This window comes from Gobius niger (assembly GCF_951799975.1).
Source record: "Gobius niger genome assembly, chromosome: 1".
Taxonomy (NCBI): domain Eukaryota; kingdom Metazoa; phylum Chordata; class Actinopteri; order Gobiiformes; family Gobiidae; genus Gobius; species Gobius niger.
Window position 1 is genome coordinate 57,166,174 of NC_136852.1, and position 17,276 is coordinate 57,183,449.

General features: G+C 40.2%; 1 protein-coding gene and 1 long non-coding RNA gene across 2 annotated transcripts; both read right to left on the bottom strand.

The window, feature by feature from the left end:
* Nucleotides 1–364: 364 nt before the first annotated feature.
* LOC306973518 lies at nucleotides 365–2,170 on the bottom strand. Its single transcript, XR_013793567.1, has 3 exons — nucleotides 2,118–2,170; nucleotides 1,691–1,804; nucleotides 365–617 (listed from the first exon to the last, which is right to left on the bottom strand). It is a non-coding gene; the product is annotated as an uncharacterized lncRNA (long non-coding RNA).
* A 308-nt stretch (nucleotides 2,171–2,478) lies between these two features.
* On the bottom strand, nucleotides 2,479–16,560 carry LOC306973370 (transforming acidic coiled-coil-containing protein 1-like). Its single transcript, XM_079570295.1, has 12 exons — nucleotides 16,325–16,560; nucleotides 10,115–10,206; nucleotides 8,057–8,414; nucleotides 6,983–7,101; nucleotides 6,255–6,301; nucleotides 5,544–5,675; nucleotides 5,359–5,435; nucleotides 5,247–5,290; nucleotides 4,973–5,133; nucleotides 4,302–4,408; nucleotides 4,100–4,220; nucleotides 2,479–3,184 (listed from the first exon to the last, which is right to left on the bottom strand). Exons 1-12 carry the CDS (start codon nucleotides 16,381–16,383, stop codon nucleotides 3,116–3,118), a joined length of 1,386 nt encoding a protein of 461 aa, XP_079426421.1. The 5' UTR covers nucleotides 16,384–16,560; the 3' UTR covers nucleotides 2,479–3,115.
* Between the last annotated feature and the right edge of the window lie 716 nt (nucleotides 16,561–17,276).

Here is a 17,276-nt window from a genome sequence, read left to right on the forward strand (position 1 = left end):
CGAAGGTGAAAGAAGCAGTGCAGCCGTTCATATAGGCACACCACATGAGGTCTAGAGCTCAGCCAAAGCTACTAACCCTGTACACAGTTACACTTTCGAGTTTACAGATGGCTTACATCATCTGAAAATAATTACACAGATATGGGGCTGCACTAAATCGGTTCATTCATCATTTTACCTGTTTATGAATAGTTCTCTAACATTTAACAGACTTCACAAACCAGTTAAGATAGAGTAAATAAGATTGCATTTGTACATTTAAATGCTATAGGACTGCTTCATCTTTTTTTATTTTCTGTACATTGGATACACCTTTACATTTTCTTATCAGGGAGAGGGGGGTTTCTGCACAGGGCTGTACGAGTGTGTGACATAAATGTAAAGACGACATTTGAAAGTTCAGAGGTGGGTGAAGGTGGTGTGCAGCAGGGCAGTACTGATGAGCAGGGCTGTGCTGAAGACTGTGGCCCCCGCGCTGTTGCGGTGGGCCCCGTGGCTGTGGCCTTTGTGGGGCCCGTTACAGTTGTCTCCAAAACAGCACTCCATTTTGGCTCCAGAGCTGCTGCCGTGAGCCTTGTCACAGAACGCCTTGTATGAGCATGACTTCATCACTGTGTCTGAAAGAGGAGGAGGCACAAGAGCAGTCAAAAACAATGCTTCTGTGTTGAACATTTGCTTTAAAAGACATGTATTGTCATTAATGGTTTGTAGTTCGATTCCAGCTTCCTCTAAGATCATTTACGATGTTATTTTGAGCCTTCAGACTTTAGGCTGATAGGGTGACCATCTTGTAAAAGAAGTGGAACAAGCTATAGGATTGGTGGGACAGACTGAGAAATGTATTATTTGACAATTAAATAGTTATTACACTACATTGTAATGGAATCTAAAGTCGATTCTCTCTAAAATCTGCAGTTTGTGTTTATTTAGAACAATTAATTAGTATATATCCTTAAAACACCCACACATTTTCAGCATCTGTCATTTTGAAAATGTGTGGGTGCATTGAGTTGTCTTGTGTATGAAATGTGTGGTATAAATAAACACACCTTGCCTTGCGATGTCTTATAAGCCGGTCCTTATTGAGACTGGGACGGGTTACATAATTCCCAGCAACATACAGTAGGTCTATAGGGCAGGGGCACCCAGAAATACGGATCTTATCACTTTTATATGTAATAAGTAATACGAGTAATTAAAAAGTCATGAAAAAAGTGGGACGTTGTCTATGGTAAACCAAAAGAGGAACATGTGGTAATAATGTTATCTATATTTATTTATATTATGATTCACAAAGCAAATGTTTGGCTTGATGATTGTATTCATAGAAAGTTACTGGATTCTCATTCATGTCCAAGTAAATGGAGTAGGATGGATTTCTTCCTACGATCCAAAAACTTTGTTTATCTAGTGTAGTTTTACTTTCTCATCATCGGTTAAACATTCAGGCTTCGAAGGCCCTCTGGTTACTGGAAGCTACTAGAAAGACATCCAGCAGAAGCCACAAATAATGAGAGCCTTATACTGTCACACGACTATTATTTGCACTGTTATTATCTCAAATAAGCATCTTTCCAGGGAGCTCTAAGAGAATCAAACACATCTGTCAATGGAAAATGCCTTTAAAAAAACAAAAACACACTTTGGTCCTTGTGGCAGCGCAATGCTGCCCTCTAGCGGCTGTACTCACTTTGTCCAGTGATGGTGGAGCAGGCGTCTGCGTACTGAGGGCACGAGGTGGTACCCTGCTTGTTGCACTCGTCCTCATTGGAGGCCACGCACGTGTGACACTTCAGGGCGTAACCTTCACACACAGAACAAGACAGAGCGGCTGGACTGTAACTGAGCGTGTGTACATTAAGGCAGTCAAAATGGACATGTTGTATTCGGTTATAGTATATTTCCCCCCATTTTCAGTCAATATACAGCTCCACACACATAAAAATATTGTGAGCCACTCAACCTTATGCTTAATTAGTAATTATTGCAATTGGTTACTTGTAAGTGGTTCATCAAACCATAAAGGCTCATTCAAAACTTATCACACATTAAGTTATTGCTGATTATACCAATACATTTCAAATTATAACTAGCCAATAGTTGTTGAATATACTCACTGTGACAGGCCAAAGAGATAAAAGCCAGAAAGGCCAGTGCAGTCTTCATGGCAGCTGATCAGAAACAAATGGGACAATGCAGGGGACAGTAGAGCTGAGGAGAGAATGTCTTAATGCTTATTATAGACTTATCTCAGTAATCTCCATCTATGCTGCGCAGACAACCCTTCAGACAAACGGACGGCCAGACTCACACCGGACAGATGTAGACGCTTCAGTGACTCATAAACTCTGTGAGCTTCTTTCATCGATCACGCCATTTAAGTAGAAACACAGAAGTCCATTGGTAGATTTGACAAACTTTATTGAACCAAAAAATATACAGAACTTAATGTAAAGTAACAAAAAACATAGACAAAGTGCAGGTCTTTTAAACAAAAAAAGACAAGTGGCACATTATTGCAACTTTATTCTTGTGTGTTCTGTCATGAGCAAAATATATAGCATTGTGCATTTGGATTGACGATATAAAAGTGCCACAATGTCTGGCAAACTGTAGAAGTAAAGGTTTTCAGTAAGGCAATAAAATAAAACTGTAGCTCATCTAAATTACACTCAGCGAACAGTAACGCATCGTAAAGTCACTTGTACAAAGAGAACACAGGTCTCATTCACAATTATTAGTGCAATATTTTAAATAATGGAACAAACATTGACCAAAAATACACACTTTTATAATCTCTCTGGTTATGTGAGTTTGCAAGCCTAACATTACACTTGTTTCAGAGCAATATATACTTTTTTAACAAAAATAATTAGCGTCTTATCATGAAACATCGTTCGACACAAGCTCATTCAAACGTATTGTCGGGTGTTTACAAAAGATCCTTAATAGATGCGATTGTAAAGGACCGTTTGGCTGGGATTTCACAAGCAGTTCACTGACAAACATTAGTGCAATAGTAAAATACACTGTACATTTGCCTGGCGTGATTAAACAGGAGTCTCTGAATTTGCAGGGCTGGCACAGGTTTATGCGACGGTTCTGTCCGTCTTTCTCAGTCGATCTTTCCCATTTTGGCAATGAGCTCGTCACAAATCTTTGTCAGTTCCTCGATCTCCTGACTCTGTAACACAAACGTGATGAAGATCCATTTATTTGGGGCAAACACCAAGCTGGTTTAAACTTTTAACCCCTACATGAACCGGGCACGTTTTCCCCAGTTTGGCTTTATCCAAATCTGGACGCGAACATGGACGCTGTTTACAAGAAGGGGCAGAGTAGGATGTACTTTCTTCAGGGTCTTTTCGAAGTTATTGTACATGTTTTATCAGTCTATTGTGTCCAGTGTTCTTTTTAATGCTGTTATTTGTTGGGGGGGGGGGGGCAGTGCCTGAACTTCTCTTGTATTTATATTGAAAAATTTGTTTTTTTAACTTCTTAATTCTGTAGATCCTGCTCTGTTTGTGTGAATGTGAGCAAGAGACTAGGGCACAATTTCCATTCGGGATCAATAAAGTATTTATCTATTTATCTGAAACCTTCTGAAAAAAGCGTCAAAATAGCTTAAAAAAAAAAAAAAAACGAGACAAAACGAGAATTAAAGTACAAAATAAAACATTAAAAAGCAACAAAAAATGTGACAAAAATGCAACAACTATAACATATAACTCTCCAGTCAAGAAACCTTTAGATTTGGGTAATGCTGAACTGGAGAAAATGCACTGGATTAAGGCGGGGGTTAAGAGGTTAACAGGCTGTAATGTAATATTAAACTAAAGAGGCTAAAATGTGTAAAATAATATAGAGGACGGGAGCAGCAAAGAATTCAATGTCTTCGTCATGTTGTGGATGTTATGACCTGGTAATTACTGGCTATGAAAAACAAAAAGTAGCATCAAGTTCACTGTCTTCTCTGTGAATCTTTATGCAAATAAGTGGTGGCATGCAGACGTTATTGAAGAAACTTATAGCCACGAGTTTGAAGATCTCATCTATAACAACACACCGAAATATCAAAAACGTGAATAAACCAACTGACCTTCTGCTGGAGGGCCTGCTCCAAAGACTCCACCCTCATCTGCTCCTTCCTCAGGCCGGCAGTGAGCGCCATGTTCTCTGAGCTCAGTTTGGCCCGCACCTGAGCGATCTCTTCGTTGGCCCTAAAGAAGGAAGTCACATTGATACACTTTAAACATTAGGTCAAAACATTTCACTCATAGTGAGTTTGCAGTCCTTCTCACTTGTCGAGCTTCTCCTCAGCGTGCAGCTTCAGGGTCTGGTATCTCTGCTCCTCTTGTTTAACTCTGGACAGATATTCTTGTGCACATTTCTTCAATACTTCTTCATTCTGTTGAGATAATTATTTTAATTTACAGAGGTCCCCACTGTGTTTGTCACACACGTTTTTTTTTTCCCCCAATAAAAAAAATCCACTTTTTGTTTTTCTTATTTCCTAATTTTTGCTTTTGTTTTTTTTCCTAATATCTTCCCAACCCAACCCATTTCACACATTGACAATGGAGATGAACACGATATTATAAACTTGCAGATCTTCCACAAATTATTGTTCTGTTTTCTGGTTCTATATGACAAATATTTTAGTATAGGTATCGGAAAAAGCATCGTTCAGGTATCGGTATCGAAAACCAAGTATTGTTAAAGTGCCAGTATCGGAATATTTTTATTACAGTACCCCGAAGTGTGACTAATATTTTTCTATATTTCTTCCTGTATTGCTTTTGTGTTCCTTGTCAAACAGAAAACTTATACTCGACCTTCAATATAAAACCCTGAGACCCCTGACCTTAATCACTAGATGCAGCACAACCTTATTTTAATCTAATCCTCTTTAAAGCATTTTACAAGGTTCCACTTAAGTCATTAGCTGCATATTTTCCAAGAAATGTCTCACTTTCTTGAAACCCTCCAGTGTGCTTTTCATGTTTTCGTATCGGCGAAACACATCGGACAGAGAGCGCTCCACGGAGTTCAGGTCAACCATTGCAGAGTCCCTCTCCATCGTCATGTTGTTCAGAGCCTTCTGGGAGGTCATGTTGCTCCGCTGTTCATCTTCTGAAGGCGACAAAACCCACAGTGTGCAAACATTTAGCAAAATATAGATCATGTGGTTGCGGCAAATGAAATACACAGAATCTAAAATGTGTCATGTAGTGTTTTGGACCTACCAATCATTTGGGCAATTGTCTTCTCATATTCTACGACTATTTTCCTGCAAAACAACAAAAAAAGTGGTTAAAATAAAATAATGGTCACACATTTCCAAAAAGATCAAATTACTTCATCTCAGTGACTTCCTGCCTGCTCTCTTCAAACTTCTGCTTCCAGTTGCAGACTTCCACCTCTTTAGTGATGATCTAGTGTGGACACAATGAAGATGTTATGCAGCACATTATTACGCACAGACTTCATTCCCATTATACAAAGGTTCCATGGCTTTAATAGATGCTTGTTCATCTTTGTACCTCCTCCCTGATGAGAGTGAGGACGGCCTGCTTCTCTTCTCCGCTGATGCAAATAGAGTCAAGCACCTCACTTCCTGTTTTCTGCACGGTACTTCCTGTTACACTGTTCTTTAGTTTATTGGAGTCGTCAAACTGTGGACATAGAAAGATACTAAATTGCACAAAATACGATAAAATATAGCCCATATTATGCTAAGTGGCCGTGAGATTTCAGCTTTATTTAAACTGCTCGAAATGCAAGCATCACTTTTACTTGTTTTTTTACATACACATTTAATCTAAGTTTATTTGAGGCATATTATCTGTTTCATATTGCTCTTAATTTCTAAAGTTTCATTTCTGCTGCTTCCTTTGTTCACTGTTTTCATTGTGTCCCTTCCTGGATTATGGCACTTATAATGTAATCCTATAACAATAATCTGTTTGTCCGTCGAGTGGAAGAACATAGTAATTGATTAAGTGATTTACTGTGTGTGACTGTTGTGTATATTTATCAACTACAGCCCAGTTTAAACATTAGGACATTATAAAGAAACTTCTTGTGTATTATCAATGAACCAAGGAGGTATTGAATATGAAATGCTGTGTATTTGTTGATGCTTAAATAATCAGGTCACCAACAGCGTTCCCATGTGCACCATCTAGTGTCGTTTTCTAAGCCACACCGGTCATAATGCAAATTTATAGGAGATAAAAAGATCAGTCCATTACCTCAGAGCAGCAGTCTGACTCCCCGGACTTCACATGACAATCTTCATCTGTAACAAATGCAAAGCTATAGTCATTAATGAGAAACACTATTAAGACAGTGGCTTCTTTTATTTACATAATACTCATCCTCATAATGTCAATAATCTCAAGACATAGTCATAAATTAGCTTTCTCTTCTTATTTATGATCTGAGCCTCTAGTATTTTATGAAATATTTATCAGGGTTTATACAGGCAGAAGCAAGTCAATGGTAATGCTTTTAATGCCAATTCAATGCCCCATATATAGTACATTTCAATGCTATGAAAGAATTGGTGCATAGTTCATTTCTTAACATTTCATCAGGAAAGAGAACTGGACAAAACAGGCAACTTTTGAGCAAAGAAATGTGGTCATTTTCAGCCAAAACAGTGACTGAATATGATTCAAACCATAACTTTGGTATTTTCAATGAACTTATACAGAATAAAAATGTTGAGCAATGTCATAATTTTCCAACAAATTCAGATTTAATGCCAGTATGAAACCATTTTAATGCTTTTTAGTGAGATTTAAAGCCTTTATTTTGGGACAAATCATGTCATGACTTTTCAATGCTCTGTGGAAACCCTGATTTATGTGACAAGCAATAATAGCAACAGCAGTTAATTTTGTGAGAAACAGCCAGTGTAAAAGTGAAAGCTTTAGTGTGTTCACAAAACATTTAGAATAAAAGATAAAGCGCTCACTGATCTGGTCTCGGTCTGGTTTAACACTGACGGTGCCGGCCAACTTTTCTTCATCAGTGGCATGTTCTCTGTGCGGCTCCTCCTGCACCGTCGGGTTCTGCTTCATTTTACAGGAGTTTCTGTGGCCGGAGATCAGAGGACACAGTGTCAGAGCTAACGACATTATGTCAACTGGGTCAAATGGGTCAACCAAACCAATGTATGTGTCAGGGGTTTTACAGCCCAGAGTGTAACGTTTGGTTTAAAGGTACAGCAGCATAAGCAAAATAACACCCAGAATCTGCAACAATGGGCAGAGAATGCAGATGGCTGGAATAAAAAAAAGTTGCTATGACTCCCCATCAGTCTATCTCCAGTGTATTGCTATTAGATTTTTGTGCCAAAGATGAGGACCCACATTGCTGAAGCTGCTCGCGAGCACTACTTACAACAAAAGACAGAGGAAATGGACTTGCTCAGCGGTCCTGATGCCACATTTAGAGAGAGAAAACACAATTACACGAACGGGACACGTTAGGTCTGCTCATGTGAGGATGGGATGAAGTGAGATAAAGATGAAGAGCAGAATCAGACATTATGCAGGGCAACAGTTAGCCACAAGAGGGCATTATTTCTCAAGAGAGGCAGCTAAATCGGGACCAATTATTACAAGCCATGACTAAAACAAGTAATTGTAATGATTTAATAATCTGCTTTTCTATTCTGCTGTAGTAAATAACATCAAATTGACAATATTTCTTCTCAGAGTTCTGTTGGCCCGCTGAAAACGAGTCCAGACACCCGAGCACTAGGACCACAGACTGAAATATTGCTTTGCTTTATTGAATATGCAACTTCACTTAACAAAAGAGCTGAAAATAAAACACACATGACATTACTGTGAACTCCAAAATAGTGCATTGCTCATATTCCTGGAAGTTTGAAAGGCACAATAACAACCACTCATTACAGCACCACAGAGACGTTAGATGCACAGCTGTGAGTCATCCCGACTCGGTTTCAGTAAATGTTTGGAAACAGGATGGAAAGGTCTGTGGCAGGAGTCATTTAGCGCCAGTAAAAAAATCTACTCACGTGATCAGTGCGGCTTTAGGTCCTTCCGGGCTACAGCTCAGTTTGTCAGAGTTTATGTTGCCGTTAAGTAAGTCACTGTCATCTGCGGAGAGGAGTTTTGAGTCCGAGGCTGCAGGCGCCTCATCGTCCACTTCTGTAGGATCCGGCTTGTTCAAAGTGGACTGGACAGAGAGAGAAGGGGGGCGCACGGCCGTCTGAGGGCTGGGTTTGGGGCCGACGGTCAGATTGAGGTTTTGGTCCAACCCAAAGCTGTCGCAGGTACTAGGGGCGGCTGTGGGATCAACATCTTCGGGTGCAATTGGAGCACTGTCCTGGTTGGAGTTCTGGTCCAGAAAGTGGCTTGAGACGTCAGATGGCGCTGTGTGAAGAGAAAAAAAGACATCACGATGCAAATCAAGATGGAACAAGGATCATTTTGCTACAGAGATTCAATTATGAGAAATGTCAGTCATCAGCCATTACAAACTCATAATCTAAAGAATTATTGATGATTGCATGTCTTCGCCTCAACTCGTTACTTTCCAAAGAGGTGACAGAATAAAACTGAGATGGAGAGCATTGAAGTCTGATATGGTACAATTTAAATGGTCACATTAATCGAGCGCTTTTCTACCTTCACTTCTCAAAGGAGCGCTTTATAACAAAGAACCACTCGCCCATTCGCACTCTCTTTCATACACCAGTGTCAGACAGTGGAAGCAAGCCGGCAGGTGGATGAAGTGTCTTGCCCAGGGACACAACGACAGTGTGCACCTGCGGGATTCAAACCGTTGACCCTTCAGTCACAAGATGACCCCTCTACTTTCTGACAATTTACCACTTCAACTGTAAATCAGTTACTTTGACTGGATTTATGGTTAAAATTCTCAGTGTTTACACTTATGTCAACCAGGATTCTCATTAAAATGTCAGAATCTTATTGTAAATGTTTTTAGAGAACATCATTGTAATGACCCTCCATCACAATCTAGTCACATTATGAAATCTCATTACTTGTTTATGCTTTTTTCTTGTGTTGGAAAATCAGTACAATTTCCGCTCACGGCCATGACCACAACAACCATCTCTGTTGAGTCACACCACTCCAACAGTAGCCTTTCTGTTAAAGATTAAAAAAAGACTGCAATATAACACACAGTAAAAACCTGACTAGAGCTTTTATGTGTTGTCACGACATACAATAATGCTCTGTGCTCTGAATGGAGTCACTGATGTTTTCACCTTGGCGGACTGCAGCTTCCCACTGACAAAAGCTAATGTGTGACTTATTACTTTGCTTGCAACAACTCTTGTATAAAATGTGGGTACTTTCTGAAACCTACGCCCTCCTTCAGACGGAGGACCAGATGTGGTAGGGCCCCACCCAAAAGGTCCCGCTGTGCACACACTACCACGCGGCCTAGCAACAAAAACACCAGCTCGGTTTCACAACGTGGTGAAAAAAGAGGAAGGGAGATGTAGAGGGAAGTGACAAACGGCTACGAACAAAGGTCTCTCTGCTTCTGTTTAGACACAGCCATAGCATGTGGTTGATCTCATGAACATAGGGTGATCCCAGTGAGCAACGCAGGGCTAATTATAGTAAGAAAAAAATCCACAAAGAAAGCTAATAGTTTATTTATGATTCCCCTAGCCTAGTTTTCTACAAAGCATGTGAGAGTCTTATCTTACAAAGGACAACACATTTCTTTCCTGTATCTAGCTATCAAGGCCCCATATTTTCTATAGTTTTCTTTTAAATGTTAATAAGAGAGCGGAGATCGTTTTGAAGTAGGTCTATTCAGGCCGTACCGTTCCCATGGTAACATAGCGAGTTGCCGTGAAAGCAACAGTGTCGAAAGAGCGAAGAAAACGAGGAGCTGGGGCTGGCAACGCGGCGCTCAGGCAGTTTTAGAGGTTGCACTCAAAGATAAACACGATACAGTTATGTAATCACGCCCATGTGCTGACAAATGCATCATGCAACTACTGAAGCGAAGTGGAAAATATAGCATAGACGTAACATATAATTCCATCAGTGCATCTACTGTAAAAAAAATAAAAATAAATAAAACCTACCTATGTGGTTGGAGTTGTCCAGTTGTCCCAGCAGCTTGGCCACTCCTGGGGACTCTGCCTCTGGAGTCTCAAACGCCCCCTCTGAATCAGAACTGCAAAGCAAACGCAGAGAAACACTATAGTGAGATTTTTGTTAGACTTTGTTTGTGTGTTGTTGAAGATGTTTGTCTTTGTGCCAGTTTTAGTCACAGAGACAACACTTTTTAACATCAAATTTATGCCATAAGTTTCATGTGATGAATAATAATTGGTGTTGCCACAGTACGTTATCAAAATGGCATCCATGAGAGAAAAGTGTTGTAATGAACACAACCCAGATTAAGACTTTACCGTAACAGAAATCAAACATAGTCATAATGTTAAATCAAAGCAACTGTTTTGTTTACCATGTTACATGTTCGAAGCGTGACAAAAGGGAAACTAGAGTTCAACATCGGCTCAAAATAGACAATGCACTTATTTCAAAGGAGGAAGGGAGAGGAGAGGAAGAGTTGCTCGAGCTCTCCAAGGCCACCTGCTTCCTTTGCAGTCGACAAAAGTGCAGACACAGAGTTTGTTTCTGTTTTGGGATATGGGCCACCTGTGCATTTAGCATTTCAGCCATGTCTTAAAGTTGTTACCTCATGAAAATCATAGTTAGAGTGTTTTGTTTCAATCATGCACGTTTAAGTATTCACCCAGACTCCTGCTCAAAATGCTTGACGTTATGAGGCAGAGCTCCGCCTTTCCTGGACTAATTTCAGCACTCAAATTGTCTTCAGTACTAAAAAATTCTCATCAATAGCATAGCATTTTTTCCCCCACACATGCATATTATTTTGAATTATAAAACGTGAATGCCAATGCTGTGGTGTCCAGGAGTGATTTAAATATGAAAACATTATTTTATTCCCCAGACGTAAGAAAACAACATCACAATTAAAGAAAAGCCTTAAATACTTTTAGCCTCTATATGATTTAGAGGTCCGGTGTGAAACCCCCTGAAGGGAAACAAGTCTCCACAAGTGACGGGAGAAGGGCTATACGTCCCTGTGCCCCACTGCAGCCTTCCATCTGTCAGCTGCCTAGACACCACGCTCTGATTTATTTTGGGGGGGCCCACACACTAACAATAGAAGCAAATAGGACTACAGTGAAAGTTCCTGGTCAATGTTTGCTTGTTCTCACTGAGCTTAAATCCAAATCAAAACATCACGTGTAACTGCATGATGGAAAAACACCACAACAAAAACAGATCAAAGCTCACTCCATTTTAGACTGGTCTTTCAACAGACACATTATGAACTAATCCTAATCTACATATCAAGCCACGCACTGAATTGCATCCCAAAGAAGGCCCCAATCCCTGCGATCCTGTGCGGTTACTTAGTGACTAGACAGTGGGGAAAAAGAAAAAAAAAAGCATTGGAAAATACAACTTAGTCCCTTCCCCCAAAGTATTTCTTTACTTGAGTCTCCCTCTTCTCACTGAAGAAGAAAGCCCAGCAAGAGCATGTGAAGAACAGTTTCTGTATTATGACTAAGTAGTTGTTTTAGCAGAGCGACCTTGCCATCAGGATGAGGTGAAATAATTTAAGATTAAGCCACGGTGCTGATCATATTGTATGTGGGTCTGATCCATTCACCACCTGTCAGTATGACTCAGGGGAACTGCTCTCATCGGACATCACACAAACACAGCCACAGCCACAAAAAAAACAAAAGCATCTCTGTCCTTACTTGGCCCCTTCATCTTTAGCTTCATCGCCTGTTCCTCCGGTGACCGCTGACCATGTCCATTTTGCCCACTGGACCGGAGACAACCAGGCCATGACCGGGCACTAAGCAGCACAAAGATGTATGTTCACCACAGAGGTATAGGCAGCCAACTTCCTTCAGAGCCCATCCAACATCGAGTGCGTCAGTCTTGAATCTCTACTTGCAAGTGTCAGCTTCTCCTCTTTTGTGTTACAGCTTGTTTGCCCAAATTCCTCCGTGGCTTTCCAATCCTGCGCTCTGTTGTCAGTCGAGAGGAGAGGTTTTTGTGACTGCTTTGCTCTGAGGCAGATTACCGGAGCATCAGTAGTCACTCCCTCTCTCTCCTTTTCTCTCTGTCTGACTGGGCGATCAGCTGGTCTACACACACACACTCCCCTCCCACACTCACACACAGCCTCACAAGCCGGGTTCAATTTCACAGGCTAGACAATAACACTCCAGTAGCTGTGAAGGTTTTTTGCAGTAAAGCTGAAGGAGAGTTTGTGCATGTCACCCCAAAGGAAATGGAAGGCAGTGTCTAGAGAACCAGGAAGTGAGGCCAAAAGAGGAAATGTCAAACAATGTATTTAAGAATGTGAGGGGTGTGTAGTCACTAGCACTTCAGAGGTGTGCCTCGGGGTTCCGGCTTGTTATCTTTATCTATCATGAATAAAAAAAACTCACTCAACTACATTCAACTGTCTCGGCTGTAGAGAAATGAAAAGTGCATTGTGTCTGCGTTGTTAATCTGAAAGGCAAATACAGTGTGGACATTATTTGAAAGAAATATGAGCCTTTCAGTTGTGCTTGTTTGTCCAGTGAGACAACAGAAAGCCGAGAAAACATCCCAGTCAACACCCAGGGATATAATATAGTAATAAGAATAGGCTTTTTATACACTTGTCGTACAATGTTAAACTCTAAAGGGCGGTTGATGTCATACTGTGTAAGCACAGCTACATAGAATTGATTGTTTGCCAAAACATCCAGACCAAATCAATACAAAAAAGCCCCAGATTTCTGTGTTAGTAAAGAGTCCAGTCTGACAGAAAACTCATTTGGATAAAAGCTCCTATCCCCCCTCACCCAGATTTTTTTTAGAGGCTGAATCTAGGCCATATGTACGGCAAAACCACCGTGACTAATCCAGTGGAGAAAATATGGTTTTCCACAGCAAAAGGTGAAGTGGAGAGAAAAAGAGGAGCTAGTAAGATTTTTTTTTTTTTGCATTTCATTCGCTCTTGAAGGTTTTTACTGTTGTTTAACGATCACACATGAAAGGCACGTCAGAAGCTCCCTGTGGGCAAGCGATTCAGCTGTGTTTGTGGGAAAAGTCTCTGTAAATAATGTCACACACTGGTGAACACATAGAAAGAGACGCAAAATGGACCAATTACAATCATGGCAGACCGAAAACAGCAATTATAATAGGGGGGTAGAGCAGCAGATAATAAGGATGGCACCATAATGGCTACGGGGATGACAGAAGAGGCTATTTGGTTTTGAAGCTTAACTAGGACTTTCTGAAACATTCCTGTCATTGCCTGCTTTGTTTGTTTTAAGTCTTATCAGCAGAAACCGCAACAAGAAGTCAAACCTGTCTTCTTCCAGTGGCTTGAGGTGAGAAGACTCTTATGTAATTTTATCTCAAATACAAAGCAAGTCCATGTGCCATACATGTACTGTCATGGTCTACTGCAGCACAAAGTAACCGATGAAGCGCTACAGTCAGAGGGGGGTAGAGAAGCCAAAATATTTACTCAAGTAAGAGTAACGTTAGAAAAGTAAGAATGACGTTACTTTGGAATAATCATATTCAAGTACAAGTAAAGTAGTAGTGAACCAAATAAAAGAATACTTGGAGAAAATGTTACTCGAGTGCAGTGTATATCGAGTAACTGTTTCTTGTTCCTTTGTGACAAAAAAAATTAGATTATGTAAAAAATCCTAATGAAATTTGCATTAACAATATATATTTCTGACGTAAAAGGGGCACAAAACACAAACTACATACATTTTTAGGCTTTTGTAACCTTAACATGTACTCTCAGTGGCACAGGTTTTTAAAAAAAAATCTTTTTACTTAACTTCTTAACCCCTACCAAGTACAAGTACAAGTAATCTAAAAGCAGAAAGAAAAACAAAAAAAGAGTCAAAATAGCGTCAAGCATGAGAACAAAACAAGGGTGATAATGTATCAAAAATAGTATCAAAAAGTGTCAGACAAAGGCACAAAAGACTAACAAAAAAGCAACAAAATGTGACAAAAAAAGGGACGAAAACTAAATAAAAACGCCACAAAAGAGGAACAAACACTGAACAAAAAAGTGGCAAAAATTAGATGGAAAAAGAATGTGAAAAGAGTGACGACAACATGGCAACAACACGTTCATGGCAACTGATCCGTTCAGATCAGTTGTGTTGATCTTAGCTTTCAAATGAGCCGTTACTCTGGCCTATAGGCTGTGAGCTCCAGTCTAGAAGCTTTTAGATATGGTAAAGCTGAGCAGGAGAAAATGTGCTTGGTGAAGGCGGGGATTAAGAGTAAAGATACTTAATATCAGTATTACACAAGTCGAAGTAAAAAGTACTGAATGGGATAACTACTCTAAAAGATACTTGTGTAAATGTAACAGAGTACTACCCGCCTCTGGCTACAGCATAGTGTTGACACAGTCCAAGAATAGGCCAGATACCAGGACTAATATGCTCATGGTGCGCTCTGTTTGAATTGTGCTGTTGCTGTTTAGCCCTGAGAGAATGCGTTGCTCACCCATAATCACTAATTACCCTCTGACTGATGGAAGCATATGCGTCTGTGATCTAAAAATATCCCAGTCTTGATAACAGCTGGGATGCACACATTTACATTGGGATGCTTCTCAAATATCGCTTTTTTATTTTAGCTGACATGCTGCCCAGGATATGCCCTGGAAGCAGCTGTATCAGCGGATGAATTATTTATATGAATGGCTTGGTTCATTAATTTGAAATGGTGCTCAATTTCAGGCCTATTATTAATTCAATATCAACTTGGACATTGACACTACAGCACTGAGCCTTTAAGCACAACTGCTGAATCATAGTTGACCCGTTTTATACTAGTGCCATCTAGTGGTTAAAGAAATTAATAAAACTGACACAAAGAAAGACTTGAGGCAAACTGGCTCTGCAAGCTTCACAACGTGTTCAGACAAGAAAAGTAGCAGAATAATGAAGTGGGGGATCATCTCAATTGTGTGTGAAAAACGAAACAAAACCATAATAAAGCAGTAAAACAAAGTATGGCACTTTTTTTTTTTAACAATTACACTTTTAAATATATGACATCTCAAAGTGAATAGTGAATTTTTCCAGGCACAGAACCATTTCTCAAATCATATCTTAACTTGGCAAACCATGGAGAAATGGCTAATTGCAATTTTAGGGATATTCTTTTAATTTGCACTTTATGATTTATGATCAAGATTCAACAAACATGTCCAGGACAGAAGACTGAAAGACTCAAAATAAGTATTGCTATGCAAATCCAAGAATCACAAGCATTTCAGAACTTGTTTGTTGACGTCCAAACAGGGTTAGCAGGCACAGTACTGTGGACATTTTCTACTCAATATTAGCTATTCCACTAAAATAATTGCGGACTTTATGATTAAGTAGCTGTTGCAATTCATTGTGTAGACCCTGGCAACAATTGTAGCAACTCAAAATACTAGAGATATATTTGAGAAGAACCAGAAAAATACCACAAGAAAGGAATGGGAGCTAAAAATGGAGTTGGGGGGATAAAAGCATCCTGAAGGTCTAAGTGGAAAGCTCTTGCTCTTGTAGCAAAAGATTAAAAAAGAAAAGTATCTGTGTCCCACGGCAAAGGCAAGACGATTCAAACAACACGTGCTATTTTTAGAGGATTACAAAGATCCAGGTGAATGTGCCTTGCCAAAAATAAATGTCTGGGATAAGTATTACAATGGAAAATTTGACATACAAAAAGTCATGCCTCGTAGCAGAATATCATATTCTCACTTGCAATGTAGGATTTGTGTGTTCTTTGCATGGACTAAATTCACAGGCTTCACTTTGTTTAATGAAAGAGGTATGACCCAACTGGGATGGACTAAATGCATGGACTAAATTCACAGGCTTCACTTTGTTTAATGAAAGAGGTATGACCCAACTGGGATGGACTAAATGCATGGACTAAATTCACAGGCTTCACTTTGTTTAATGAAAGAGGTATGACCCAACTGGCTCACACTCATTTCATTAGCTACTTTACCTCCTCTTAGATCTAAAACTGTAAAAATCTAAGACACCAGCCATACAACACAGTTCTTTATACTTTCTACCTGTCTGACAAGCTTGTCCTGTCCAAAATGAATGGAGATGCATGTGTTTAGTCTATGTTTTTCCTCAAGCAAAGTTTATCTCAAGCAAACAAAATTAGAGAGAGGATGTTGTGTTGGTCCTTACACGTTGCTGTTCTTCTGAGGAGAGCCTTTCCCCTGCAGACTGCTGTGCGACCCACCCATTGTACACCAGCTTCAGATTTGTCCCAGATCCACTCTTGGCTTTGGCGCCTCTACTCTCAGGTCCACCTCAGTTTCTCCTCTGGACGTCCCGACTCAGAATTGCAACCTCATCTGCTCCCCATGACCGACATTATCCGACCATAGTTGTATCCAGGCTCTTGCCTTTTCAACTGTTTTTTGTTGACAGTGTGTATCCTCTGGAGTAGCTGACTACACATGAATAGACCTCTCAGCAGTCCCGCCTCCTCGCTCGACCTCTCCTCATCCTCCATCACTCTCTCTTTCACTCACACGGGGCATTACAGTCTCTTGTTCGCACTGTCTTCAGAGAGGGAAATTAAAACAGTGGTATGCATGCTTGAAAACACTAAGCAGGGGGTCATGTGTGTCACTGGGGCATCTGGGGTAAGACCATTGTTCTGCAGTGAGAAAGGGTGCCACCTATTGTTAATCAAGTGAATGGGAAAATCTGAAGAGGGGGAGCAGTAATGGGGGTGATGGAGAGGGCATTATAAAAGAGAGCCACTTGTTGTTGTGCCCCAGTTTTTTTTTACCTGCTGTGACCAAAAGACAATGGAGACGCCAAAACTCGAAATTGGCTTTTATAAACCTGCCAGATCGTGATGTCATATCGCTAAGAATTATGGGATTTGTGTTGGATGTATGTACTTGTGACTCTTCAGCTAATGGAGTCGTTCCCTGTTTTTTTTTCATCACTTGTTATTAGCTAACGTTAGTCTATGGAAAATGTATGTAACGGCTGCAGACTTGGCGGATCTCCATGGTAACAGTAGATTTTTCCGAACTCAATTAGCCTATTTAGCCAGAAACAAAAGCATTACCAAATAATTATCATTTTTCTATCATGTGGACAGTAAACTGCACAGACCTAC